Genomic DNA, 27,651 nt, shown 5'->3' with positions numbered 1-27,651 from the left:
TTTGAGAAAAAAATTATACTAGATGGAACCCCAAGGTAACATTTTAAACATTAAACATCTGGAATGTATCTAGCCTACTGTAATAAAAATTAACATCAACCATTAGATGCAAATGGTCTTGTACTTTCCCTCCTTTTTATATAAATTCAGTCATGACCCCATGTAAATTTTTTCATTTCATAAAGTCAGTATCAACATTTTGGGGAAAAATGTAGCATGCAATGATATCAGCTAACACAAACAGCTATTATTATTGCTGGCCTTTACTATATATCTACATGAAACAAAGCAGCACAGGATACAGAATGTACATAGCAGAGAGTCATGGAAGCAGTCTTAAGAAATGATGAAGGTATTCAAAAATCATCATCTAGCAGTCCCAGAAGCATTTCTGAAATGTTATTTACGAGCTTCCTACCCGTACAAGGGACTTGAATGCTCAAGTCCAATGTAAAAAGAGGCACAGGCTTTTCTGAGGATATTGCCATACCTTAAGTCATCTTTCAAAGATGACATTTGTGTCACTCTAAAGTTTGAACTCAATGTACCAACCACAGATGAGTTTACGACCATCCTCAAGAAGAATCTCATTTCAGTGTGTGCACTGGAGTATTTTTACATTTTATGTGAAGTGGCAAACTCAAAATAGAAATAGGTATATTGCTTGCAGCAAACGGAAATAAGGCAGAACTGAAATCTGTTTAGATATGCTATTTGCTTGATGGCAACAAATCCCCCATGCTCATATTCTTGTTATTTGTGGAACAAAACAATCAATTGAACATAAAACAAACCACATTCTTTGTTTTCTTTTCCAGAACCAAACATCTGCTGTCATTTTTAAGGATCTCATTCTGGGTGGCTAAGGAAAACTCTCAAAGACATACTCTTGCCTAAAACAGGCAGCATGAACAACCTGCCACTCCACATACAGTGCAGCAAACCTGTACATTTGTATGTGCTTATGATAAATCTGAAGAAGAACTCCACAATAAAAGTTAGACAAAAAAACCTCTTCCAATATTGGAAAGCTGCCATAATATGGTGAACTTCTGTAAACTGAAATGTGCTGTTCTGTCTCTGTAAGCTACATTAGAGCTTCCTCTCAGCAACAGTAAGCTGTTCCCTTAGATGGAACACTCCACCAAAAAGCCCAAAGCAGTAGTTACTTTCCTTATTCTAGAGTACACTAAAATAAACTTGTGAGGTCTCCAAAATTCCCTTTTTCCTTAAGAATAAACAGAAATTGAAGGTAAATGTAGTTGTTTGGGAATAGAGGCAAAAATGAAAACTGGCTTTTGACCATCATTGTGCCAAAGATATAGGTTCTCATTCAGCACAAACTGAAGGTTGCTTTTCTTTGTATTTCTCAGTAAATGGTTCTCTGGAGTCCATCCCTTATTTCTGCTGATTCATTTATGCCTTCCCTATCAATATCTGCCTCTGGCTAGAAGTCCTTGCTTTTCTTACAAGAATTATTCACTTTGTTTGCTTTATATGCATACTTACTGTTTTGCCTATTTGATCTATGCTTCCAGCAGTCTCTTGTACACTTACAGCTGTCTTCTAAAAAGAAGTGGGTTTCCTGCAGGTGATTTAATCACTTAATGCTTATTAGCAGAAGGTCCTTATACAAAGCAGAATTGACTTGCAATGCCACCACTTAACTTGGAGAGCAGCGGTCAGGATGACAGATGCCTCACTAACCTTCCTCCACCCAACCGCAAATTGTACTATGTTAATGCTACTCTATGATAGATTTGGTAGTTATTATGCCCTGGTCTTTTTATATTTGTTTTACTATAATTCATACCTGCTGACTCTTTTTATCAAACAATGCACATAACAAAACAGTTGTATAAAGCTATAAAGCTTTGCTAAAAAGGATGAAAATGCCATACAAGAAATAAAAAGGTTCGTTTCTATCCCAAAACTTATGTGTCTTGCCTTTTTCAGAAGCCTTGTATCATCAGCAGCATATGGCTGTCTCAAAAGTAGTGTGTGTAAAAATCTCCCAGACTGAAGGCATCTCGTCATAAATATAGAGATACACAAGATATATTAAAACACACAATCATCACATTGTTGTGCTCTTAAAGGCTGAAAACCTTTATGCCTTCTCTCCACTTTCAATTTTCCATTTTAAGACCTGACTATTTGCCCTATCTATTTAGAAAGCTTCTAGACAGAGACAGAAAACTATGATCATAGAATATCCAAGCTACTGCAAAGTTAGAGTTATTTCACTGAGGTTTTTCCTACCTCTTTTGGACTTCACCAAATACAATTACAGGAATAACCGATTTTTTTTTTTTTTTTAAAAAAAAGCTACTATATCTTGTATTGGAAATGCAACAATGAGACAATGTTGGATTGCTGAATAATGAGAGTGTTTTCAACAGAGAAGCTGCTGAATGTGTAAGCAGGGGATTTGGGTGGTGCCAAAGGACGTGCAACAAATGTACAGAAAATGAGAGCTGGAGAAATTCCAGTGTAAGCACACCCCTAAAGAAAAATATCCTCTAGGCATGGGCTGGGATATATACCGAATGAGCTAATAAAGCATTGTAATGTTTCTATGTTACTGGTGTCTCATCTGAAATACTACTGGTACCTCATTTTGCAGCATCAGGAGATAGCAATAGGAATTACTGGGGCCTTGGAAAAAACTCTCTGCATAAAAATAGAGAGTAGGATTCCTCTAAGAAGTTCTTAATACTTAAAAACAAACAAACAAAAAACCAAAACAAACAAACAAACAAAAAACCTAAATGCTTATCAGTTACCTGTAACAGTTCTTTGCTATATGCTCATGTTGCCAACACATAACAGCCCTACAGCTGGTGATATGTATTTGTAAACACATGCAGTAATACCATTTCTTTTTTATCCTATTGTTATTTGGAAGTAAGTCCTTTCCCTTCCACAACGTAGACCTAGGAAGGGTGAAAGAAGCACACACTTTTTTCTTAGTATTTCCTAAGCAATGAATTGCAAGTTAAAATAGCACATGGAAGGGCAAAAGGACAGCCTGAGTGCTCATACTTCCCATCTCCAAGAACAGCTAACAGCAACAGAAAAGCAGCAGGCCTTCTTCCTTCAGTTGTTCCTCCATATGTAAAGGCACCCTACTAAGCAATCCTTGCAGTGATTGCCCTGGGGACCATTACCTCCTCCAGGACTGCCATCCAAAACGCAAACAACTCTGTAACTCCTCAGAAACAGCAAGTTCAACATAAATGTTAAACTGCCATTAGCACCCATGTCTCAGCAAAGAAGTCGCAACTGCTGCTTAAGCTGAGAACCATCAGCTGACTCCAGTTGTGCAGTGAACAACACTTACTGATAGAAAGCAATTTCATTTTAACTACTTCATAGCGTCCGTGCAATTGCTGTCCCCTTCTTTGAGAGTTCCTTGGATGTCTCAGCACACAAGATTTTATGTCCTCTAAAAGGACCTTTTACTGTCAGCATGCCTGACACTGAAGATGTGCACACCAGCCTCAATGAACAAGCTGTGGCTTCTCCTTCATTCCTAACCTCTTTTCACCAGAAATGAGACCATTTATTCTCCACAAATGAAATAGTTTCTAATTTTGTAGTTTCTAGATGTATTTGGCTGCACTGAAAGATTTGCCTCACCTCCTGAGCAAATCAGTTGCATTGCTCTAGAGAGAAACCTAGGAGTAAACTAGCATATATGTCATAGACACTGATGTGGTGACCAGAGCCCTGGAGGAAAATATGGGGTGACTGAGATGGATGGCAGAAACATACCTGTTATTACTAAGTATTCTCCTAAAGATTAAAACGAGCCCATTCTTGTCCTGAAAGCCATTCCAAATGATGCGAGTTTGAGACACTTTGGTGCAAAGCTGACATGAATACACCGAAGACCACTAACTGCAAAAAAGTTCAAGTCTCCAAGACAAGGGATTCAGATCTTAAAACCAAATTTATAATCTGCTTTATGCTGGAGCCACCAGTACCAGTGCTGTGTCTTGCTTTACTCTGAGGACTGTCTTAGAGGATCTGACATTACTAGGATTGCATCCACAAAGGAATTCACACTCTGGGTAAGAGAAACTGAAAATTCAAATTCCTGTTCCAAAAGCTGATCAGACAGATGAAAAAATCTTGGACCATAATGTTTGTTCATGTGGCACAAGCTGTCACTTGTCTGATTTGTCCTAAATGGGTGCTAGGATGATGCAGAATTCCAGTCCACTGGAATGGATGCAGTATACAAACTATTGTCAACTGCAGGCCACAACTTTAGGGCTGTCCAAAGTAACATCCATTTGTAGATATTGTGTGGGATTTGATAGTCTGTCCTTGAAAAGGTGTTGAACTAAGGAAAATTATGGCTCTTATTGAAGCAAGTGACAGTTAAAAGGTTTACTTTGGGGGCCAAATGATGTTGACAATCAGGGAGCTGTATACGTCTGGCTGGTTGACAGAGGCTGTTTCATGAAGGAAAAATTTTGATAGATAAATATTGCTTGAATAGAGTAGGACAGAGCCAGTGAGTAGACCTCTCCTGTACCATATTACCCGATACTTTAGTGTAGCTCACAAGTCTTTGGCCAAGTAGAGGTGTGAAAACTAAATAAAATCTCTGCCCTTAAAGTAGATTTCATTAAGGAATGTACTACTTCAGGAAATCTGGAAACTTGTAACCAGAAGGCAGTATTATGGACTGGCATAGAGTCAAAACCTCTAAAAATTCAGGAAAAAAGGAAGATATTGAAGAGTAGCATGGTTATATATTGGTACAAGTCCTAATTATTGATATGAAACTATAACTTGCCAAAAGAAGATTGCTATTTTAAAAACACAGTTGTATAGTTTATTTGTTGAAAAGGCTATAGCCTACCTTTTATGCGGTATTGGCAGCAGAGAGAAAAGATTAGTCAGAGTAAAGACATTTAACTTGGGATCACGTACTTTCTGTCCAGTTTTCTGCACGTAGATCCACAAGACGACTGTTTCAACAAACCAAACGAGAAGGGTCTAATAAGCACTACATTAATAACTGTCACACAAACTGTGGTGAAAAGCATCAGTAAGAAACGTCTTTGTTTCAGAGGACTCTCCTCAGTAGGATGCACAGGGAGGAAGATAATCATCATATGCCAAAACACACAGAAGTGTGAATTCCCACTGTCTCAAAGCACTGATGCCCTTGAAAAGATAAATTTGAGTTCTCCAAATTTATGGAGGAGGGAGAACTTTCTGTTCTAACCTCACATAAGAGATAGTGGAAATGTGTAAAAAAATAACAGTACAAACCAAATGAAGTCAAGGATCCTCTGGAAACATCCAGGACTGTGTGAAGGAAATGGACATGGAAACAGAGAGATAAGCATGGCCAGCTCTTTAATTTTGACACTCTTGCACAAAAGATGTCTGCAGAAGAGCTCGGAGGCTTACTAGCTGTCTTCCTCAGAAGACTGTGCTAAGAGGGGAAAGAAAATGACCAAACATTGACTGCTGCCAAACATTTTGAGAATCATGTTTTGAGTAGGGATAGCCTCATTTCCTCCTGCTCACAGCCCAGATGTACTCCCTCCAGAAAAAACAGAGCAATGCACCATCAAGAGGTACAAACTTGAGTCTGAAAGCCAAAAATTCCATGCTTGTGATGTGTGTTAGGACAAAGCTTTTATGAGTATGATGAAGAGCCCCTAGAAGATTACCTGCATAAGAAAACATGTATGTAGCTCACGAGAGTAGGAGAGGCTACTAATAGAGAGAAAAATTCACACTGTAACTAAATGGTGAAACTTATTGCCAAAATATTACCAAAAGCCATGAATTTAACATGGTTCAAGAGAGACCAGATGACTACATACATATAAACAAAAGAATATCCTAATGTTTTCAAAAATCAAGACATAACTTTTTTTTTTTTTCATTCAATTATTTATTAGAATGAGAAATCAGCTTAACATTTACAGAGCACTCTAACACCAAAATGAGGCCAGCTGACATCTTCTATGCAAGATTCTCACACCTTCCCCTGCAGCAGCATTACTGGCTGCTGACAAACCAAGTTGAATACACCTTGGGCACAATCCAGTGTAGTGTGTTTCTAGAAGACAGTCTAGGAGAAGAGAGGAATTCAACACTCTCACACTGTGCCAATTCTCCTTTTCCAACTTTTCAGAGCAGGGCAAATGTTATGTTAGAAGAATCTATTAGCTTTACTTTCTAACCAAGGAAACAACAGCATGCTAAGCTAAGTTTCAGCTTGATGGTTACAGAGCAGATCAGAATCATGCCAAAGAGCAGAATTACTAGGTGTCATGAGATGTCATGGCGCTTGAATTCAATGGAGGGGCTATACAAGAAACAAGACAAAAAGCTGCCTGGAAAGTGTCAATCATTGTCATCTGCACAAGAGAGAAAAGTGACAATTATAAACCAACATATATTTCAAAAGTGCTTGGTGATGGGCTGCAACTGCCATCATCACCAGGCTTTTGAAGTCAATAACAGAAAGATTGTCTAAAATTAGAAGAAATGCTACAACTATGCTAATTCTCTTTCGTAATGTTACAGAATAACTTGTCACCTGAGCCATGTTGTTAATGCACACAACCCACAGTAGAGCCTGTTGGGGAATGAAGCTCCAACAGGGTATTTTCAAAGATTTTTTTTGCTGTATTTTATGTCTTTATTGCAACACATTTTGATTTCAGAGATTGCCCTAACAATCAAGCCCCTACAAGAAAACACTTAAAAAAACTGTACACTTCCTTTTTTTCATTTCCAGATGAAAATTCTGCATAGTTTTCAGAGAAAAAATACTAGGAAAAATAACTCTGAAACTCCTGCTTTGTTACATATCTTTTAATATAATTTTAATAATTAACAATTATCAGTTTTAACTAAATGAAGATACTAAGATAATTATCCATAGTAGCAATCAGATTAATAAAGTCTCTCTCTCTCTCTCTCTATATATATATATATATATATGTTTTGTCTGGGAAAAAACATGTACTGAAAAAATCTAAGGGGGCAGTTATACTAGCAAAGAAGTTAGGTCAAATTAATCCAGACCTTCTGGTCTCAACCAAGAAAATACCACGTATCTGAGGGTGAGACAGATAGTCACAAAGAAGCATCAGGAAATGAACCGTCTTGGCTCCTGTGATTCAGGAGTACTTGACAAGTTTTTGGCCTCCTGTAAGCCAAATCTGGTTTCTGAAGAGACCTGGATGTCAAAGGCATCCAATGCAATTAAGAAAAATCCAGGCTCCACTGAAAGCCTCATTAAAAAGCACAAAAAAAAATTATGAAATGTAACACAGGATCAATCTTGTACTGGTAGATTGCAACTTCTGCCACCAGGGTCTAACATTTTGTAAGTTCTGTCACAGGAAATAAATATTTCCCTATTCTACAATTCACTTTCTTTATGAACAAATGATGCTGTCTTACAGCTGACAATCTCAATATATAAACATTACTATGTCAGCAAAAAAAGAATTCACGCTTGCAGCACTTGCATTCGGTACAGTGCATCTGAACCATTGTAAATGTAAATACATATAATAAATGTAAACAAACACATTCCCTTTGAGGAATATGAGGAAAGGAACTGATCTCAAATTTGTATGTGCTGAGTCAGTCATGCACCTCAATGAGGATGCAATCTGGTATAATATCAGCACCTGTAAACTGAGTATTTAGCATGATAAATTGTCTTCTGAAAAGTTGGTACTAAAAACTGTTAATAACATTCCAAGTGCTCTCTAAAAATATTAAAAGAGCTAAACCAAACACATTTTTAAAATACTTATTAAAGGTAAATTCAAGATGTAATCTTGTTTAGACTTGGGGCGAATAAGAGACCTCTACATATGCTATGTCTAGTCATTTGTGAGGAAGGAAAACAAGAAAAAAACAGAGTTGAAAGAATTATCGCAGAAGAAAACTTCTGTGTGTGTGAACAGTTTGCTGAAAAAGATCTGCTTCTATATGTTTTTTTTTTTTAAAAAAAAAAAGAAAAGAAAAAAAAGAAAACTTCAAAGCTAAGGCTGACATACTTTGCCTATTAAGAGACTGCATCTGTATGTTCAATATGCAGCATCAGATTCAATGAAGCTGCTTTAAAAATGGTTCCTAGTCAGCTTGACAACATGTGACTGCATTGGGAAGTTATTTCAGAGGAACTTTGCCACGCTTGTGTGGCTGCAGTAGTTACCAGGGCTTGCTCTGTTCATACTCTGTTTGAAATGGCTTTTCCTTCTAGGAATGGAAATACATAAACAGTCACCTAACATTTTAACAACATCCAAAGTCTTCAGCATAGGAATACTTGGCAGTTTTTCCTCCCCTCTCTGAATGCCGAGTTTACACAAGAACCTTAAACTCCTGGGTGTTCTCTATACGACGTAAAAAGTTGATTTTGGATTCTTAGAGGAAATTTCCATTGAGCTTTCCCACATTTATTCTTTTTGGATGAATAAAGCAACTGAAAGAACTGTTATATTTCAGAAATCCATTTATAGAAATAGATTGTTTCTTGGTAAGTCAGCAAAAGTTATCATATGTATGTACACGCTTTCTGCAACTGAAGAATTTTTTACTTTAGGAATTTATTTTTAAATGATGGATAGAAACTCTGCAATAAAAAGTGACCTAGTAGAGATTCTGAGATAATGCTCTTAATGATAGCGTGATCTCTGCAATAAATCCACAACTCCATTACATTCCCAGCGTATGTCTTTAAAGCTTTTATCCGTATAGGTCCAAATTCCTTCTCTGACCTATCCCTGGCAGATCCTCTTTGTTCCCTCATCCTCCACAATGGTTGTGAGGAAGACCAGACAGACTGCTCTTCTAAATTGTGTTTCTTTAGACTGATCTCTAAATTATGTTTTCTCTGATCTGATATCATATCTGTACTGTTTAATTCTAGAATAATGCTTATTCATTAAATTGGTGGATTTTAAGCTGAATATTCAGAGTGAGTAATGAAATCTTGAGTTGAGTTTGAATTTTACAAACAAATGTCAATTATCTAGATGAGCTTCAAACCAGTGAGTCAAGTTACTTTGCAGCTGGTTCTCTTGAGAGACATTGCTTAATCAGACAGTCAGCTGGTCAGCCATGAATGTTTATTCTATAATTGCAAAATACTGCTTCAGGATGAAAAACATCTCATTTGAGCCACAGTGTCCTTCTATAACTGTAAGCACATCATGTGAGCCATACAGTCTTCTAAAAACATTAAGGGAGTCACAGAAGATGATCTCATTTAATGATCCCATGAGACACCTATTTTTTAACTCTAAATTAATTTTCATTATTCCCTGCCTGAAGACATAACTCGTGAGCCAGCGGCTTCAAACTCCCTTCACAACATAAAGAAATCTAACTGAAAATAAAAAGAACTTTACAGATTTAAACTGAATAATAAGACATTGCCTTTCAACTTCCAGTGTGATAAATATGATCTGCAATAATTGAATAATTTTTAACTTGTTTACCCAAATAAACAAGTCTGCTTCTAATAAGATCTTTGTTTAACTATGACATGTCAAGCATTTTCTGGGCTGTGGGAAAAGACAGTAATTAAAATATTCTTAAATAAAATACATTCTGAAATAAAAACAATTTATCAGTAAAGACAGCATTTTGATATAAGTCAGCATAAAACATATACACAGCTCTTACAGATAAGACTTTTTTTTAAGGTATGATAAGATCATACCTTTTTCACTGAACTGTAACAACTGAAAAAAATCAACTAACAAAAAACATGAGAATGTATAGACTGGACTAAATTTTATATCTTTTACTCCTTTTCTCGTTCTGTATGTTAAATTCAATGTTTGTTTTTTCTTCCCTATGAGTTCAGTTCACGAGGGTGACATTTATGAGGGATGCTGGTATGTAATGCTTAACACTAAATGTCACACTCTAGAATATAATTTCAAACCAAATGAAGTTGACTGCTTTGCACTGTTGGTTTTGGAATAATTTAGAAAAAAACAGATCTCTGTAACAAAGCACAGTGGAAGATCAAAAAAGTATAGGTATTTCTTAAGCAGCCAAGAGGAAACTCTTTCCCTGCCAAAGAGGAAACCCTTTACAGTCCTTTCCTCTAAGACCTCTAATGAACACTGGAATCAGGTGGGTGGTATGGGAAGATGAGAGCAGGTAGTGAGATAACATGAACATAACAGTTGGGAATTTTATGGAGAACAGTAAACATCCAACTTGGCAGATGATATTTTCTTCTTAAGAAAAAAAATATTAATGAGATCCTGATTAGGCAGAAGAAAATTGTACATTTTTTCAACCATCTTTACTTAAATGAATCATTAAAACGCTTATCTGAAAGCAGTGAGGCAATCCAGCAGGACTAGAAATAAATCAGACTTTTAGAGACATCTTAGATGTCTCCCCAGCCAGTCAGTCACGTACATAAAGCACACATGCAGTTGGGGAAGAAGCAGACAGCTGAATAGAGCCAAGACTGATTTCAGTAACTCAGGAACACAACTACTGAATACGAAAAGACACATCAGTTAGAACATGATTTAGTATTGTTTAAAACGTCATTCATTCATTCATTAGCAGCTCAACTGCAGTGCAAAACATAGTGTGAAATAACAAATTATGGAATGTCCTATAAAGATATCTATTTTTTAAGTTAAATGATATGGGAAAGAAATTACCTTAGTAGTATAATCTGCCTTGAATTTTCTCATTTTCAATAAGGAAATTAACTCTTTTTTGGAAGCAAAAAAGAAAACTTCATTCCAATATTGGTAAATCAAATCATACTTTTAAGAACATACAAATATCGTGATGCTCAATGAGCACTTGGATCATCACTGTCACAGTTCAGAATAGCTAAATATATCATCAGAATGGTAGTTCACTATCCATGTGCCAGAATAACATGCTTTTTAAAGCAGAAGACAGGAAAATCCACAGGAAACACCGAAAGTTAGTACAATGTTATTTACATGCACTAGTCATTTTATACTGCAGTTATTTGATGAGTTGAGAAAGTTCAGCTTGCTATTCAGAAGCCTCCATAATGTATGTATTACTGCTATAATGCCTTGCTTCTGAAAGCTCTTTATATCATATTTGAAGCTAAAAGGAAAATAAAATGTAAGCTTGTGATGACATACACTAATGATTCAAACAAAGCCATAAATTTTTACAGTCTACTCAATTCTCATTACAGGAGAGGCTGAAGAGTGGCTTAGTTGCATAGTGGAAAACTCAGAAGTCCTTCTTTCCCAGAGTATCTGTGCTAACTGTATGTCTATAGCATAATTTGTTTCAAGTTAACTACACAGATTCATAAATTTATTAGTGACAGAGTAACATAAACTAGGATTTTAGTCTTAATCATAGCATGGTTTGGGTTGGAAGGGACCTTAAAGACCATCTAGTCCCAACCCCCCTGCCCCGGGCAGGGCCCCCTTCCCCCAGCCCAGGGTGCTCCCAGCCCCGTCCAACCTGGCCTTGAACCCTTCCAGGGAGGGGGCAGCCACAGCTGCTCTGGGCACCCTGGGCCAGTGTCTCACCACCCTCACAGGGAAGAATTTCTTCCTTACATCTAATCTAAATCTACCCTCTTTCAGTTTAAAGCCATTACCCCTTGTTCTATCACTATATGCCCCTGTAAAATATCTAGAGGAGAATTATTTAGGGTATCTTTCTAAGTCCTCTAACAGATAAAAATTGCACCAAACAAAAAAAATAAAAATAAAGGGCAAAAAGTTGAAGTGTTTCCTCTCCCTGTCCCTACTTCCCAAACCAGTTTTTTCCCCATGTCTTGAGTGTGCTTAAGGTCAGACTGAAGAATGGAGTTCAGCAGTCTGAAAATCTCTAAAGGGGGCTGGTGGGTTGTTTCAATTGCTGCTGCAAACTGTGTCTCACCAGTTGCAGACTGATACTCAGCTGAACTGTTGTCTAATTTAATAGGGTTTTTTTCTCCATAGACGCTCCACAGGTCTGGGGAGAAAATGAAAAGTACAGGCATGGGCAGAGGTGCTCCTTGTGCAATATCTTATACAGCAAAGGATGTCAAAAAAGGGGCAATGAGACCAGCTTATGCAAAGACTTAATTTCCAGACACATTTAGCACTTCCTGGAAGGCCAATAAAATCACTATGGTGGTAAATACTGCGGCGAAAAAAGGAGATGACTTCTCTTACTAGGGGAGGCACCTAAAAGCCACAGATCATTAAACAGGTTTAAGTAAGCATTCTTGAGGTCTTTTTGAACTTTTGAATGTGTACAGAAGTGGGAATTCTTGTTTTCTGCAGTTGACCAGATGGTCCTGACTCATTCTGTCAGTCACAAGGCCAAAATGATTTTTTACATTAACAACAAAACCTTGAAAACGTGTCTTCTCTCTCAAATATCTCCTGCTGAAGAATTTGTTTCATTTAATCTTGCAAGCTTCTTATTTTCAATCAATGCCTCGACAGTAAAAAACCTATTTCTGTTAACAGAGCTACACACATACAGCTCATTTATCTCTTCCTTTGCCAGAAAATTGTACAGAATGCTCGAAAGTTTTGTTCCAGTTTGCACTTGAAGGCACTGGGTTCTCAAACAACAAACATAAATCTCAAACTCTGTGGGCTGATGTCCAAGGGACAGAGTGAAACAGAAGCATCTATCCTTCTTTCATACCACTTCTTCATCACTCTATAAAGACAGATACTGTATAAAGAATAAAAACGCTCCAGTAACCAACCTATAAAACAACAAATTTTTAAGCAGTGAGACAGGCACTTTGATGATTACTGATTATTTTTAAGATGTCTGTAGGTACATATATAATGCATCCTTAGTTTGCATACACATTATTTTTATAGATGTATGTATAAAATACCTGTGATATAAATATTTATATAGGTATAAATGTATGCTCTTCAAGTTGATATGGCAAATCTAAGACTAAGGATCCATTCTTCTCTGGTCTTGTAACATGCAGCTAGGAATCCAAAAAAAAGTCAGTAAAATTTAAAATGTGTACTCATGTTCTAATATAATTAAAACAACCATTTGCCCTCGTAATGAAATAAAAATTATTGATTAATGTAGACCAAAAATGTAGTTTGAACTATCACAATTATAGCAATTTTGGCTTAAATTCAGCTATGTCAGAAAACATCTGCAGCAATCTGCCAAGAGGAAAATAAGATAAAATTACTTTTATTTGAAGTACAAACTTACATACCTTGGCCTCCGAAATGCTAAACCATATTGTTGGCAAGCCAGTCCCACCGTGGGAGTATAAACAATAGGCATAAACCTCTCAATGTCAGAAGTCAGCACTTTATAGAAAAGCTTTTCATTTCGATCCTGAAGACTCATAAGTAGAATATATCTGTGGAGAATTACACATAATTAGACAGACATCAAGTGAACATATAAAGTAAATTTAGAAATATAAGGGTGATTAGATAATTATTAAAGCTAAGTTTGTTCTAGAACAGCCTCTTTCCTGTTGAGAGTATTTAAATTCCTCCTTGTCTTCATAGCACCAATGGTTCAAACACAAAGGATAACAAACTGCTTGAGACAGAGAGAAGCTAAAACCGTCACAAAGTTGACAAACTCTACATAGTCAGGAAGCTAATCCCTCTCAGGTATAAAAAACTACACTGAAATTGAGTATTTGGTCTGCCAGTACCTAATCTGTACATATCAGTTGTTCCACCTGAAATGAGACCATGATCAAATAAAACTTAAACAAGCTTACTCTATAGCCCCGCAAAAAAATTAAACTAAAAATGTTAGCTTTCTCTGCTCTTGCCTCCAAATAAATTTCTCTTAAATCCAGAATAATACTTCAAATAAATACTTCACATGAGTACTGCAGGACAAAGCTTTCAAAACAAAGCATACACATATGGCTTTTCGTCCCTGAAGTCTACGTCTGTAATGAAATCTGCAATGTTTTATCTTCTAATGGAAATCAATTTTTGATTGCATTTGAAGAAGTTTTATATTTATTTTAAAAGAAACCAATGAGAAAAAAAAAATCAGAGAAATGAGAGTGAAAACAAAGTTCGTGCTTAGCTTGATCTACTTTTGATTACCATCACTCTAATATTGAATAAATACAGTACTGCTCCAAGATCTCAAGCAGGAAGCCAAATTTCAGTACTGAGTGTGACATGCTAGGAATCTATGAGTGACTTCAAGTTATATTAGTTCACACAGGTATGACTCTGGTTACTGTGAACACTTAATATTTAGGAATTTGATGATCCTAAACCTCACCTCTCTATTCACTAGTTTTACTAAGGTTAAGTATTACTTTTAAAATTATGTAGTCTTCTATAGCAACAGACTTACATAAAAACCTTATGTATACTATTTATGTAGGTTTGGGCTTTTTTTTTTTTAAATTTACAGTGGATTACTAATTACTTACACTCAAAAAGTTTAATATGCCCATCATTTTGTTACACAAGTGTGAAGAAATGTATACAACACATTCATTCCAAAAGCCTGGAGGTTTGTGTGCTTAAATATTATTCACATGAGCTTTTCTTCAGCATACTCATACATCACATGCCCCATTAGAATCTAAGTCATACTTTAAGAAGACACAAATTTTGTCAATTAACTATCTAAGAACAGCTTAGTAAATCTGCATTTGTTTCATTCAAGCTTAGATTGTATAACCCTGTGTATCAGAGCATCATTTCTTCCGCAATCCTCTCTATAAACCTTTAACAAGCACTATAAGAAAGGCTAGTACAGCCAATTTGGCAGCTCATGATGGGAATGAGGTGACAGAAGTGAGACAAAACAGTGTCCTTCCCCTTGTGTCACTAAGGGTACTTTAGTTCCTAAACAAATAATGATCTAGAAACCAGAGAGTTGAAGATGTACTCTAAATACCATCACCGTGAGGTACCCTGAACCACCTTCCATCATACACACTAGTTTTGAATGTTCTCTAAGATTAAATTAGATCCTGCACTCATAGTTCTCAGCTACAAAGGTACATACATACTAATTTTCTTTCATGTTATTACATCTCTGTACTAACCTTTAATTTTCCCAGTATTTCATTATGATATAGCAGATCTTTCAATGTCCTTGAATTCTTGGAGAATTTACTTTATTAAAACCTTTCACCTAAGGATGATTATCCCAACATTTACCTTGGAATACAAGCTCATTCACATATAGTTACGAATATATTTGAAGACATTCACTTTGCTCCCAGAGGATCTTGCAAGTGATGGTAGAGAATATCATGCGTACTCTGGCCTGCTCTACATCGGAGACTGCAAGTATCCATGCAAGCTACATCACTGTTTCGAAGCAGCAGACAGTGTATGGGGTTTTTTCTTTTTATCACTTTAATTTAAAATGAGATGTGGCTACCTAAGACTTTAAAATACCTTTTCATCATCTCTTCTTATTACTCAGACCAAGCCTAGATCTTAAAAGGGGTAAAGAAATTTTTTACAAAAGAAATTAAAAGTTTAGCAAAAGGTTTCCTCAAGGGCTTCAAATCAAAAAACTATTTGCTAAAACTATCCCTTTTGTTTTTACTGCGCTATAGCATTAAATTAAAATTGAGGGGTTATCTTCTTATTTGCATTTATCATGTCACTTTCATACTCAGGATACGCTAAAGAAATTGCAAAGATAATAACTGCATACTACTTATAATCATATTTTCAAATACTGTATACTTAGCCATATCCATAAAAATATTACTATAAAGTGAAAAATATTTATAGAGAAGAGCAATTTTGATCAGAAGGCTACATTTCTGTGGCAGGTATAAAATATCCCTTCTTTCTTAGCATAGTAACTTGCTTAGGGGTATCAACTTTCTCAAAAATTCTTTCTTAAGGGGAAAACCAAAAATGCTTCATCCTCAATGAGGCGTTGGTAATAATGCATTAGACAACAAGTATGCATCTTTTAGCAACATCCAAGTCATCTACACAACTAAAAGCATGGTTTTCAGCATTGTGTTTTTAAAAAAGATATATTTAAAATGCAGTATTTACTGGAATATTTTACTGAAGCCCACATCTAATTGAAAACAGTGAAAACAAGCAATAAAACACTGAGAACAATCACTTGTGCTATAAAAAGGTATAAAAATATTATCTGTCCTCAGACAAGGAGCCTTGAATGAAGATTTCAGGGAAGAGTTTCAGAGGACGAAAACTAAAGCCTGGCAAGTAGACAGAGGGGATTGCCAAGCATTCAAATTTCAGTATGTCACTTTACCCCTTTGCCTTTACCTTACCTAAGAACTTTTCATGCTAGTCTGCTATTACAAAGGGAATGAAACACAGTAGCAACAAAAGGATATAAACCAAATATCATCCAAAACCCAAAATAAAATTGATGTAACTACCAGAAAATTGCTGATGATTCCTTAAGATAACTGGCCCTGCTATCACTGGCACTCATTTCACAAGGCAAAATGAAATGGTAAAAAAAAAACAAACCCAAAGTATGTTTGCTCTTATCTTGCAAAGCATGAGAACAAATAAAGGAAAGTGGGAGGAAATGTTATTATTTTTAATCTGTTAAAACACTTAACTCCATTACTTTGCATCATCAGTATCTATATAAAAATGCTATTAAAGACAAAGAACTTTAAGAAAAAACAAAATAGCACAGCATTCTCAGGAAAAGGGATTTGATGGCACCTCTCCTAATGTTTACACATCCAGTATAACATTTTATCAGTGTGACTCTGAAGAAAAGCCCAGACAGAAGATGTGGCTGTGTCAGGGGCAACAATTTCAGCGTCAATACAGAGCAAGAAGAAAGATGATTAAGAACATACAGAGGAGAAAAAAATAAGATTAAATTACTTGCAGAATCCATCACAGCTTTTCCAAATTAAGTCAGAGGAATAAAATTATTTCCTGTTATTGGCTTCCTTTTTGCCAAGCATACCAGGCAATATATTTGCTGCTGTTTCACATTCATTTTGTGTATGAACTCTTGGTATTTCAGAGCACAGCAATTCCATGCTGCAACTCAGTAAAGGAGTTTCAGCTGTGCCAAAACATGTCATGCTATGGTACTATCAGCTTAGCTTTATGAATTTACATACACCCTCTTTTCAATCAAAACCAGAGCAAGCTACAAACCTGCCAGTGTAAGATGCTGTCATACACAGCATGAATGTTTCAGAAAATACCCTTCTGTCTAAGTTACTTAACAACTTCCACCTCTGCAATATTCAAATGCTTCTACTTAACCTTTTGTATTTGGATAGAAAATGCACAGGTGTACACCCACTATCAATTCTGAGATCTAGGAGGAAAACAACAGCTTCCCTTTATCTCTTTTCAATCACTGCTCCTATGGGAGAAAAGACTGTGCTGGATGCATACTGGAAGAAATGGGTTTTTTTCCTAGAATTAGTACATTTACATTCAGTAGAAGGAAATAGCTGCATGCTCTTACACAAGGTTGTCCTTGAGCACCAGCCTATATAAGGAGCACTTGAGATTTTCTTTCAAGTTCTAGTTAAAATAGTTAATGTCTTCTGGCATTCTCCATCTGTGAAGGTTTCAAGGAGTAACTGCAGCAGGATCACCGTCACTCTTCCCTTTAAAATGCTTCAATATAAGTACAGGACACCAGAGTTTGAATATTGCCTTGAAGGACTGAGCTCACACAGATGTAATGAACATGTTCTCAGAGCAGGATCTCTACTGACATACTCCAATAAAATTGTCAGAATTGTCTGACTTATAAACACAGCTGCAAATTACATTTTGTATACACAAGTTTTTGCACACTCACTCAAGCATTTTATCTCTGCAAAAGAGCCCACGATGTCATCATTGATAGTATTCAAAGGTCTTCACGTAGCTAGACCTGTAACTTTCAACTTGTGATGTTTTGAGAAACACAAGTGCTTTTCTACTATGATCTGAAGTAGGAGCAACACTTCTTTGCTAGTTAAGAAATACACACAACAATGGGGTAAAAGGCCTTTTTTCTTCCTGCTTTTAAGTTACAGGTGAATAGGAATTCCTGCAATGCAAGTAGAAATGAACAACTGAAACAGCCTTAAAGTTTTAAATATCCTGAAACATATGAAACAACAAGCTGTATCACAAAGGGACAATTTCAAGGCAGAGTTAAGGAGGAGATGGGGACAGAAGGACAGAGAAAGTTTTCTCCTATGGTAACAATAGTGGCTGAAGCAAAAGCGTCCATGAAATTTTATGCTTTGATACACACAGGGACTCAGACTAAAACATTCTAGCCTGGGAGGCTACTACTCTGCAATAACTGGTAATGCCCTCCCTGAGAGTACTGGAGGATAATTAACCTAGAAAAGCTATCACAATCATGAGCTCTTCACTTACAAGGAAGGCTATGCTCATCCTATTCTGCTTCCATAAAAAACAAAGGTAGTGGAAACATTAAATTATAAAAAAGCCCTACCACCAACAGACAGGTATCTAAAAGCCATGTATTACATACATATGACAACTCCCAACAGAGAAAAGCAAGGCACTGGGGGAAAAATAAATGAACGGTGTTTTGTTCTAGGGCCTATAAAACACTTAGAGAAAAAAAAAAAAACACAACAACAAACAAACAAATAAACCAAGCACATTGCCCTCCCCAGCTTTTCTCTTTAAATAAAAAACCCACGACACTATAATACATATTATTTTATAATATTTTATAATTTTTATATATTTGTTTTAATGCATGCGTATCTATATGCATGTAAAGGCATTAGTGACTTTTAGTTTCATATGAGTTCATTTGCTTCTGATGACCTTTGTATCATTTGGTTATTGAACAGCACTGGAATATTACAATTTAAAATTAGGACTTCATTTTTTGAAGAAAGCATTCCAGCAAAAGTATATATTCAGCTTAACAATTCCCAATCATCAACCACTACAGCTTGAAAAAAAAAAAAAAAAATCAGGGACTCATGGTTTGATAACTAGGATAAAGTTTTATAGCCATACTTTACCTGTCTAGGTCAGATGTCAGCCTTTCAAAATTCTTAAGAATACTATAAACCTGGGCATCTTGACCAAGAAAGCAAGGTGGCAGTAAGCCATGAATATTCAACTGTTGCCTCTCCTCCAAGGTAAAAGCCATGCCCTGGAAAAAGAAACAAACAGACATACATACATACATATAAGAGAAATTCCTTTTAAGAAATTTCTACAGCAAAATATAGCACAGGTAACGTTAGCATCAGAAAAACAAATTAATATTAAACAGAATTGACAATTACAGAACAATTTTGGAAAAAGTTTTTATTGAGTCATAAGAGAACAGGCCTGTACAGTATAGTATCTCCATCCCAGCACAGAATTAGTTAAGGTCTTCTGACACTGAAAGATTATTACCTGCAAAATTATTAAATTACAGCTGAAGAAGGGAGCAGTATATTCTCACTCACTCATTCATTTGGATATCTTCTAAACATAAAGCATAAATAATGTTCATTTTCAGTGTCAACTTTATACTTTTAATATCTGAAAATTTTTCAAGATATTGGTTATCTCAGATGTGAATTTCTAACAGAACTCTGTGGTAAAATAAAGTCATTGCTATCACTTTATAGTCAAAGAGCCTGGTCCAGCACCTACTGAGGTCAGTCAATAGAAACAGGTCCATAACTGAGTCAAATGCAAACTTACTTTGTTTTTTTTTTTTTTAACTTCACATTCAGTTACAGTAAGGAAAATCTGTACAGACTTACTGGATTTCCTTATTCCATCCAGAAAATACATTTTAAAGTATTTAGTATGTTACGTGGACAGTCACAGAATGCTTAACATTTAAATCCAGCTTGTGAATAGCCAGAGACTGCCAAATAGCTGCTTTTTAATGAGGTCTGTCTGTCTAAAACATCTTCAGAAATTTCCCAAGCTGTTGTAAGAAAGAGGATTCCTTTAGAGCTAAAACATGACCACTGGTTTAGCACACTAGTATCAAGCACTCTGTCTGCTGAAGTTTGACTTTGCTGTGGTAACTACAGCCAGGCAGGACTGACGGACAGGATCGGACCTTTGACAGTTTTAGGGGATAAAAAGGAATGTCAGGGGAGTTTCTTCCATATATGACCCATGTAGTCTATGCATTGTTTCACACTACAGCCACTGGGTGGTGGCTCCATTATAGCTCTCCTTTAGCCTCATGCCTGCACTGCCCCCACTCCAGAATCAGTACTGGCAGATCTGCAAGTGTCTTTGAGGTCTCTCTTAGGTTAACACCAAAAACGTCTATAATCTTTGCAATATGCATATCACATAGCTTAAACATATTCAAAAGTTAAAGTACTGGAGGTTAGAATGCATTTATTACTCTACCCAGAAGATATATATGTGTGTGTGTATATATACACATATATAAACAAGTCATTAGATAGTTGCCTAATATTCTACAGCTATTGTACAACTATATAAAAAATGCTTTGTTTGTTATGAAAAAAAAATTGAGAAAACACATTGAGAGATATGAAAGAAGAAAACATGGCAATGTAATCTTCCTGCATTTACTTTCCTGTGGAAAATAAATACTCCTAAGATGCCTTCACAACTACCTCTATAAATATACTTTTAAAATTTCTTTGTTCATGCTACCATTAGAATTAGCTGGGTCAACAAATCCCATAAAAAAAAAAGGTAAAGCAAGAGCACAAATATAAAAAGCATCCTTCAGTGTACATTTGCACTACTGCATTTTCAAGAGAACAAATTCACAGTCCTTTACACAATGACGTTACTGCCTTTTGCACAACACCAAGTGAGTGATACAACATGATAAATTCATACCAGTTGATTTGATTATCTGGACAGGCTTATTTTTTTTTTTCAGAAATACCTCACAGAACATATTCTTGCAGAACAAAAACATACTATAAAATCTTCCTGTCTCTTACCACTTCAATACTTCTTACACCATTTTTAATCTAAATAATTTTCAAGTGTTCACATCATTGTTGCTTGAAAAAGAGTAGGAAAAAAAACCTCAAAGGCAACACCACCACACTATCTGCACCAAAATGCCATTAACCAAGTTGTTAACCTTAAATGAAATGAAGGCCTGAAAAGAAATATTTCATAATGGACACTTCACAGAACATCAAAGATTTCCAGAACAAGCTTCTCCCACACACAGAAATGCAGAGAAACCAAGTTTAATAAAGGTCAGTAACTGTCTTGCTACGGTTTTCCATGCACTCAAGATTTCAAAGGTTTCCAAAAGTGTACACAAACCCTGTTTTTTCTTGTCCCTACATGAATTTTCTGTGGTCAGATATGACATGAGTGTCTTCAGCTGCTATCACATTTTGAAAGACCATAGAAGAAGGGAGAGCCAATGTTCCTCACAAATTATTCAAAGTTGATCCCTCATCTCCAGTAGACTTTTTTTTTGGCTTTAAAAAAACACATAAAAGCCGTGCATGTGTGCTCACACGCACACACACGTCAGCATCGGTTCCAAATAGTTGGAATTTAGGAAGCTGCATAGTTTTAGTGGATCTCCTAGTGCTGGCAATAAAGTGGTAATCCAATTATTCTCTGCATCTCTCCATTCCCATGTTTCTATTAGCCAAATTTTCTGAAAGAAAAAAATTAAAACAGTCTGCATTTGCTTTCACTTTAGATATAAGATATGGACTTTAATTACTATGATAGGGTTTCCCCTCTTACTGGAAAATATATTTTACTTCAAAACAGACGCATGAAAGGTTGATACATCTTGCCAAGTGCCTTTTTTAAGAAGAGCTTTGTCTTGGAAGAGTATATTTTCCACATATTGCTACAGCTCCTACAGTAAGCGTTAATTTCTTTTGGGCATTACAACAAAAATACAGCACTCATCTATACCTCCTATGCTACATATGGTTTTAAAATTCTTTATTTACATAGTGTTCTTTAGCACAGGTATAATGAATTTTTCAAATTTCTAAGATGGAATGTTAGTTTCTTTCTTCCCCTCAGATACTGTATATGATCAAAATAAAAGAATTACCATTAAAACAGATTACCTGATGATTTAATAAGAGGCCATTTTATGCAATAAATGTATGCTATTTCATCTAATAATAACAGGAAGAGGTCAACTACATAATTTTTGTGGTTTGTGTCTAGATTTCTTGCACTAGCTTCTCAGATTTTCTTTTCTACATCAGAATTCTTATTTTTTCTTGTTTGAAGTGTTGTTTCCCAGCTATCCAGCAGAGAGGGCTCTAGGCCCATCTTGGTTCACACGTTCCCTTCTCTTCCTGAGAGCCTCATTTTGTGCACACCTGGATGGGACAGACTTCCATCGTGTAAAGTGCACCCCAACTACAATAAAAAATGTGGACATTTTTATTTTGCACTCTATATTACAAATAAATCGTCCAAGAAGAACAACAGTGTGACAAATTAAAAGCAGCACAAGGGCAAGAGACCACCACCAGAAGAATTAACCTTTGCCTAACTTGGTTTGATTTATTCACAGCTTTATGCCTTCAAAAGATGACATATACATCATAGAGGAAAAAAGTATAGCTATTATTAAGTCTCCCTGGTAAGAGTTTGCAGTTCTTCAAGGGTTGTGTTTCATATGCTTCTTTATATGCTCCGGTTTTGGTAAAACTAAATTGTTCTTCAGCCACCTCATTATCCTCCTTTCTCACAAACCTTTTGATGGAACTGTTGGATTGGGGATTTTTACTGCTCCTTTGACAAAAATGCCCTCTCATATTCTCAACTGTACAGAAAGCTCCCTGAGTCTTTTTTTTTTTTTAATTTTTGAGAAGTTTAACTCATTGCAAATACATTTAATTCTGAATTCATCTCTCCATTTGTAACGTTGTGAAGTTTTGTAAATGTAGCAGTGATTTCCATTACTGCACATTGCTCAGTATTCTTTCATTATTTAATCTCCATCAGTTTATCAACTCAGCTCTTAACTATGTGTCCTCTGCCCAGCCTCTCCCTTTTCAACTACAAGGCTGCTTCAGTGCAACTACATATACATCAATTCTCTTGGTCAGTTGCAGTACCGAAAAGCCATAAAACAGAATAAGCTGCACAACAACATCATGTATCAGACAGCGTTTTACACTGACTTTCAACTGAATTCTCAAGCAGTACTTTGGAAGACAGCAAGCACATTCAAAGTATTTCAAGAGCTGTCTCAGCCTCTGTTCACAGCAGAGACAAGTCTTACCTCTTAATACAAATTAGATTGCATTGACATAGTTTTCGTTCAGATAGCATATCTGAAGCTCATCTAACTCCTAAGTTTATATAAACTTCTCAAGAAAAAAAAGAATGCACTAATGTGCGCATCCTGTCTATGCAGTAATGAGATTCAGCTTCACCAAAGGGTAGCCAGAACCATCTCCAAACAGTATTCATTGCAGGGATCCTCCTCCAATTTCTTTAAAGACCTAACACTGTTTTGTCCTAGTAAAAAGGTAACTTCCTTCTGTTGGCCTTACTGCAAGTATGCCACAGTTATTGGCACGACAGCGTGCAGAAGGAGGTTGGTTTAGAAGAGGAAATCATGTCCACATTCAAGGTTTTCTGACTTGATGACTCTTTCCTCAGCCTCTGGTAGGAGAGGATCAAGACCCATAAGATTTCAGGTCATCCCTGGGACTCAGGAGACAACCTCAATGTCAACATCCAAACTCAAGTACCAGCATGTAAATTTGAGCTGACTGGATCTGTGGAGGGCTGAAGGAAGACATTAAGAGGAAGGCAAAAAGGTGTACCAAGAAATTATATCTAGAAGTACGACCTATTCTACAAGAATGAAATATCTGGCTTGCTGATCTAAGATATTACAGTCTTTAAAGTATTTGGGGGGCAACAACCAAGTAGGTTCATAATTGTCTCAGACCACATCAAAAAGTAAAAAAACTCTCCACTGAAAAAATCATCCTGTATATCTAAATCATGAAAGTGCAGTGAACCAATTTCAACAATATCATAAAAGAACCACACAAATGTGAGGGACTCAAATAAGCATAACATCGGCTGCCATGGCTGGAAGGAGGATAGCTGGCTCTACACCACCTCTTGCAGCATCCCTCCACAGCAGTTGGTAACCCTGAGAAGAGTAAAAGAGGCTGGGGAACGCTCTGCCAGACAAAGCTCTGAGAAAATCCCACAGACACATGAGCTACAAGCCTGCTCAAGATCTGAATTAATGTTTCGAACAAATGGACATACAGAACCCTGCAATTCCATATAAATAATAAACAAATGGAAATGCAAACAAGACAAATGCTTTTGGCAGAATGAAAAATCAGTGGCATCACTACTAGTTGGAAGTCACACATCATCCTATACTGCTCACACCATTTTATGCACAAGATTATCTCCAGGAGAAATTCAGCTGCAGAACTGGATGCAGTCCTTAGGAAAACGTGATCTTTGTTATGCATAACTGTTTGCAAGTAGTTCTTTTACTACTCATGATTTTGCTTTCAGTAATTTTGGCTTCTCATACTACTCTAGTACTGTTAAGGAGGAAACCAAGTCAAAATTAATGAAACAATTTTATTCTGCTTTATTTTAAGGAAAACTTCTTAGGCTGAGGAAGCAACAAAACGTATGTATAATCCTGCTAGGTGTGAGCTGCTTGAAAACAGTTTTATGTACCTCAAATATCATAAGCCCCTTTAAGATCAGACTGTTTAAAAAAAAAAAAAAAAAACAAAACAAAACAAAGCACAACCCTGCAAAATTTTACATGTTCAGAGAAATTCTTATAAAATCTCTATAAAAATATGGCACTCATGAACTTTCAAGTGTTCTAAGCTGCATTTAAGAGTTTAATGATCTGAAAATCCCTTTGAGATATTTTATATAATTTATATTTTAAAAAAAATCACCTTACAAACAGGCAAAAATTAAGTTTTACAAGAATTTCCCCTCCATATTGCATTTTTATTATCCAAATATGACCTCAGAGAAACCAGATAAATACTTTAAATACTCTATGTCCAACACTCGTTTCAAGGCACAATACCCCAGGAAATAGTTAGAATAACTAATCTGAGCACATGCTGAGCAATAAACTCATTCTGCTGAAAACAAATGTGTTTCATGGCAAGGCATTGAGGTTGGAGCACTCCATATGGCTAGAGGTCTTAGTGCTAGCTTCTCTACCCATTCTTGTAATGACTGCCAAAAAATACTATAAGCACAGGCAACTAATGCTGCTATCTGGATGAACATCTCTTCTGCAAGCAGCACTTTGAGTCACACTGGTCACACAAAGTACCCCTATAGGTAAGGAGAGGGAGTAAGTTTTTTAATGGTGCAAAATCACACAGAGTTTTATGTCATCAGGGTTCTTCTTTGGGTTCTGAGGAAAAAAATAGCCTCACAAACTGTCAAATTACATTAACTTAGAGCTCTACGTTTCTTCTTATGAATGATTTGTTGTAAAAACTATTTGCAAAAGAAGGGCTTGAATAGCAGAATCCACTTTTGATTTTTAAAAAAATCAGGATTAAAATTTTAGAGAAAAAAAAAATAATCCTTTTAAGTGGTACTCATGAAGACAAGAGAGAAAGATGACAAACACGATTACAAGTTGGTAAGAGGAAAGGATATGATCACCAGCAGAAACTTACCACAGTTTGAAGTACAGTTAATTTCCCCCAAAACTATGCTCAGATCCCCATTTGGGCATTTAGTGAGGCACACTGTTTATCTCTGGATGATTCATTTTGGATTAAGGTTTAAAAATCAGTATACAAATGGATGATTAATAATCCATTAGCTTCTTTGACAGAGGAACTGTAGTTTTACTGTCTTTATAGAGTACCTAGCGCACAGGTACCTCAGCCTACAGCTGAGATCCCTAAAATAGCAGTGAATCCTGATACTAAGCGCTTGCACTGGAGTTTGAAAAGCCAGTCACATAGAGATAACTACCCTGGCTTGGATGAGAAAGGAGAATGCCAGAAAAGGAGGACTGGTGAAGTATAAACAGCAGAACGGAGTTTAGATAAAGCACCTGTGCTCCTTTTGATAAGACTTTGTGCACAGGAATGCACCAGGGCTTGTGAGACTGCAAGGCATGCTGAAGATAAATGAAAAAAAAAGATACTACAGTTGATGGGCACAGCATTGACCATACGAGAAGAGAAGGAACCGTCTTAGTTTCAGCTATAAAATGCCAAAAGGCACAGGTTCTGTTTTATGCATAATTATTTAAACACAGATCTTTAACAAGTATTTTAATTGAAGAACTACCCCCCAATGTTTGGCATTTGTAATTACAAAGTTGTTTTTCTAGAGTCGTGATAGATCTGCTGCAGCATCTTGAATGCGCATTTTTTTATAGTTTTCAGGAAAGCCAAGAGACCTGAAGTATATTCACAGGCCAATTCTATGTCCACAGGATTTTCAGAAGCAAACTTAAGAAGTCAAGTCAACAGGGGAAACCAAAACAAAAGTCAAAAACAGTTTCCAACAAAAAAAGCACAAATAAATACAGTAGCTAATAAACACAGCCAGGGACTTATGACTCAAAACAAATGCAGATGGCCAGAAGGAGAGCAGACTTCTCTTGGCAAATTCATCATGGGAACGTGTGGGCAGCTTGGCAGCCTTGAAGTGAGCTGATATGATGATTGCATACAAGCATGATTCAGACCAGCACATTAGAAATTACACATCACAGCATTCTTATTTTAGCAATCTTCCTTTAACCTACTGTAAATGATTATGTGAAAGTAAGCAAGCAAACCTATTTTAAGAAACTTTTTGTATATATTACTTTTATTATATATACAAACAGTAAAATCTTTTTGCGCTACATAGTCTATTCTCACCTTACGTTTGTCAAGGCTGTCTTACACAAGCAGCAGACCATAACAAGCTGAACAGTAAAGCAAATCACCAAGATAATAATATATAAAAATACATTGCATGCTGTGGTATAATGTAGAATGGGACCAAGTCTAGTTAGACACTAAATTTTGGTGTTCATATGCAATCCAGGTGCCTATCATCCGATGATAATTACAAGATATGTAGTAATGATTAAAATAAAAAGCCCAAAGAAAGATCCAGCTCACCCTTGAATACTTTGCAGTCAGTAATCCAAATCTCTCCAGTGACTATACTGACTATAGACCAAATTCAGATTTGCACACATAAGCACCTATTTCCAACCGGGAGGCTCGAAGGTATTGGAGAAATCAACATGGCATAGCTCTCTATGGCAATGATATCAACTATAAATTGATAGTGTCCTGCACAGGACACTTGCACAGCAACAGATGAAATCCAGGCACAATACTCTTCTGTATCTCAAGGGGCACTAGTTGCCTGTATGTGAGCTGCTACATCAAGCCCCAATTGTCCTTTTGACTCCTCAATCCACATGTCCCACTAAAAATCATCTTACCCTGAATCCTTCATATTACTACAGGAATTTTTAATCTCAAAACAACCAAAAATTTGCTAGAGCTGCATTTGCATGCTTTCAATCACAGCCAGCTGCCTTAAAAGCAGATTTCATGTAATTCTAAACCTGTAAAATCGTTTACAAAGCGTAACACGTAAGTGGACAGAAATGCCCAGCACCCCAATCCCAAACTCACAGACCTGTATGTTTTACGGCACCTGCAGCTGAAATGATTAA

At 36.3% G+C, this 27,651-nt stretch overlaps 1 protein-coding gene across 1 annotated transcript in view; it reads right to left on the bottom strand.

Annotated features, from left to right (window-relative positions):
* The window catches only part of ME1 (malic enzyme 1), a 182,782-nt gene that overhangs the window by 118,769 nt on the left and 36,362 nt on the right, over positions 1-27,651 (bottom strand). The window contains exons 2-3 of the mRNA XM_042803644.1: positions 19,001-19,134; positions 13,232-13,381 (exon numbers count right to left, since the gene is read on the bottom strand). Coding sequence (XP_042659578.1) covers positions 13,232-13,381; positions 19,001-19,134 — 284 coding nt within the window. The remainder of the gene's footprint in view (positions 1-13,231; positions 13,382-19,000; positions 19,135-27,651) is intronic.

This window comes from Tyto alba, unplaced genomic scaffold, assembly GCF_018691265.1.
Source record: "Tyto alba isolate M040663 unplaced genomic scaffold, T.alba_DEE_v4.0 Super-Scaffold_40, whole genome shotgun sequence".
In the NCBI taxonomy this organism is placed as follows: Eukaryota; Metazoa; Chordata; class Aves; order Strigiformes; family Tytonidae; genus Tyto; species Tyto alba.
Note: the sequence above shows the minus strand (reverse complement) of the source record. Positions and strands in the feature narration are given on the sequence as shown.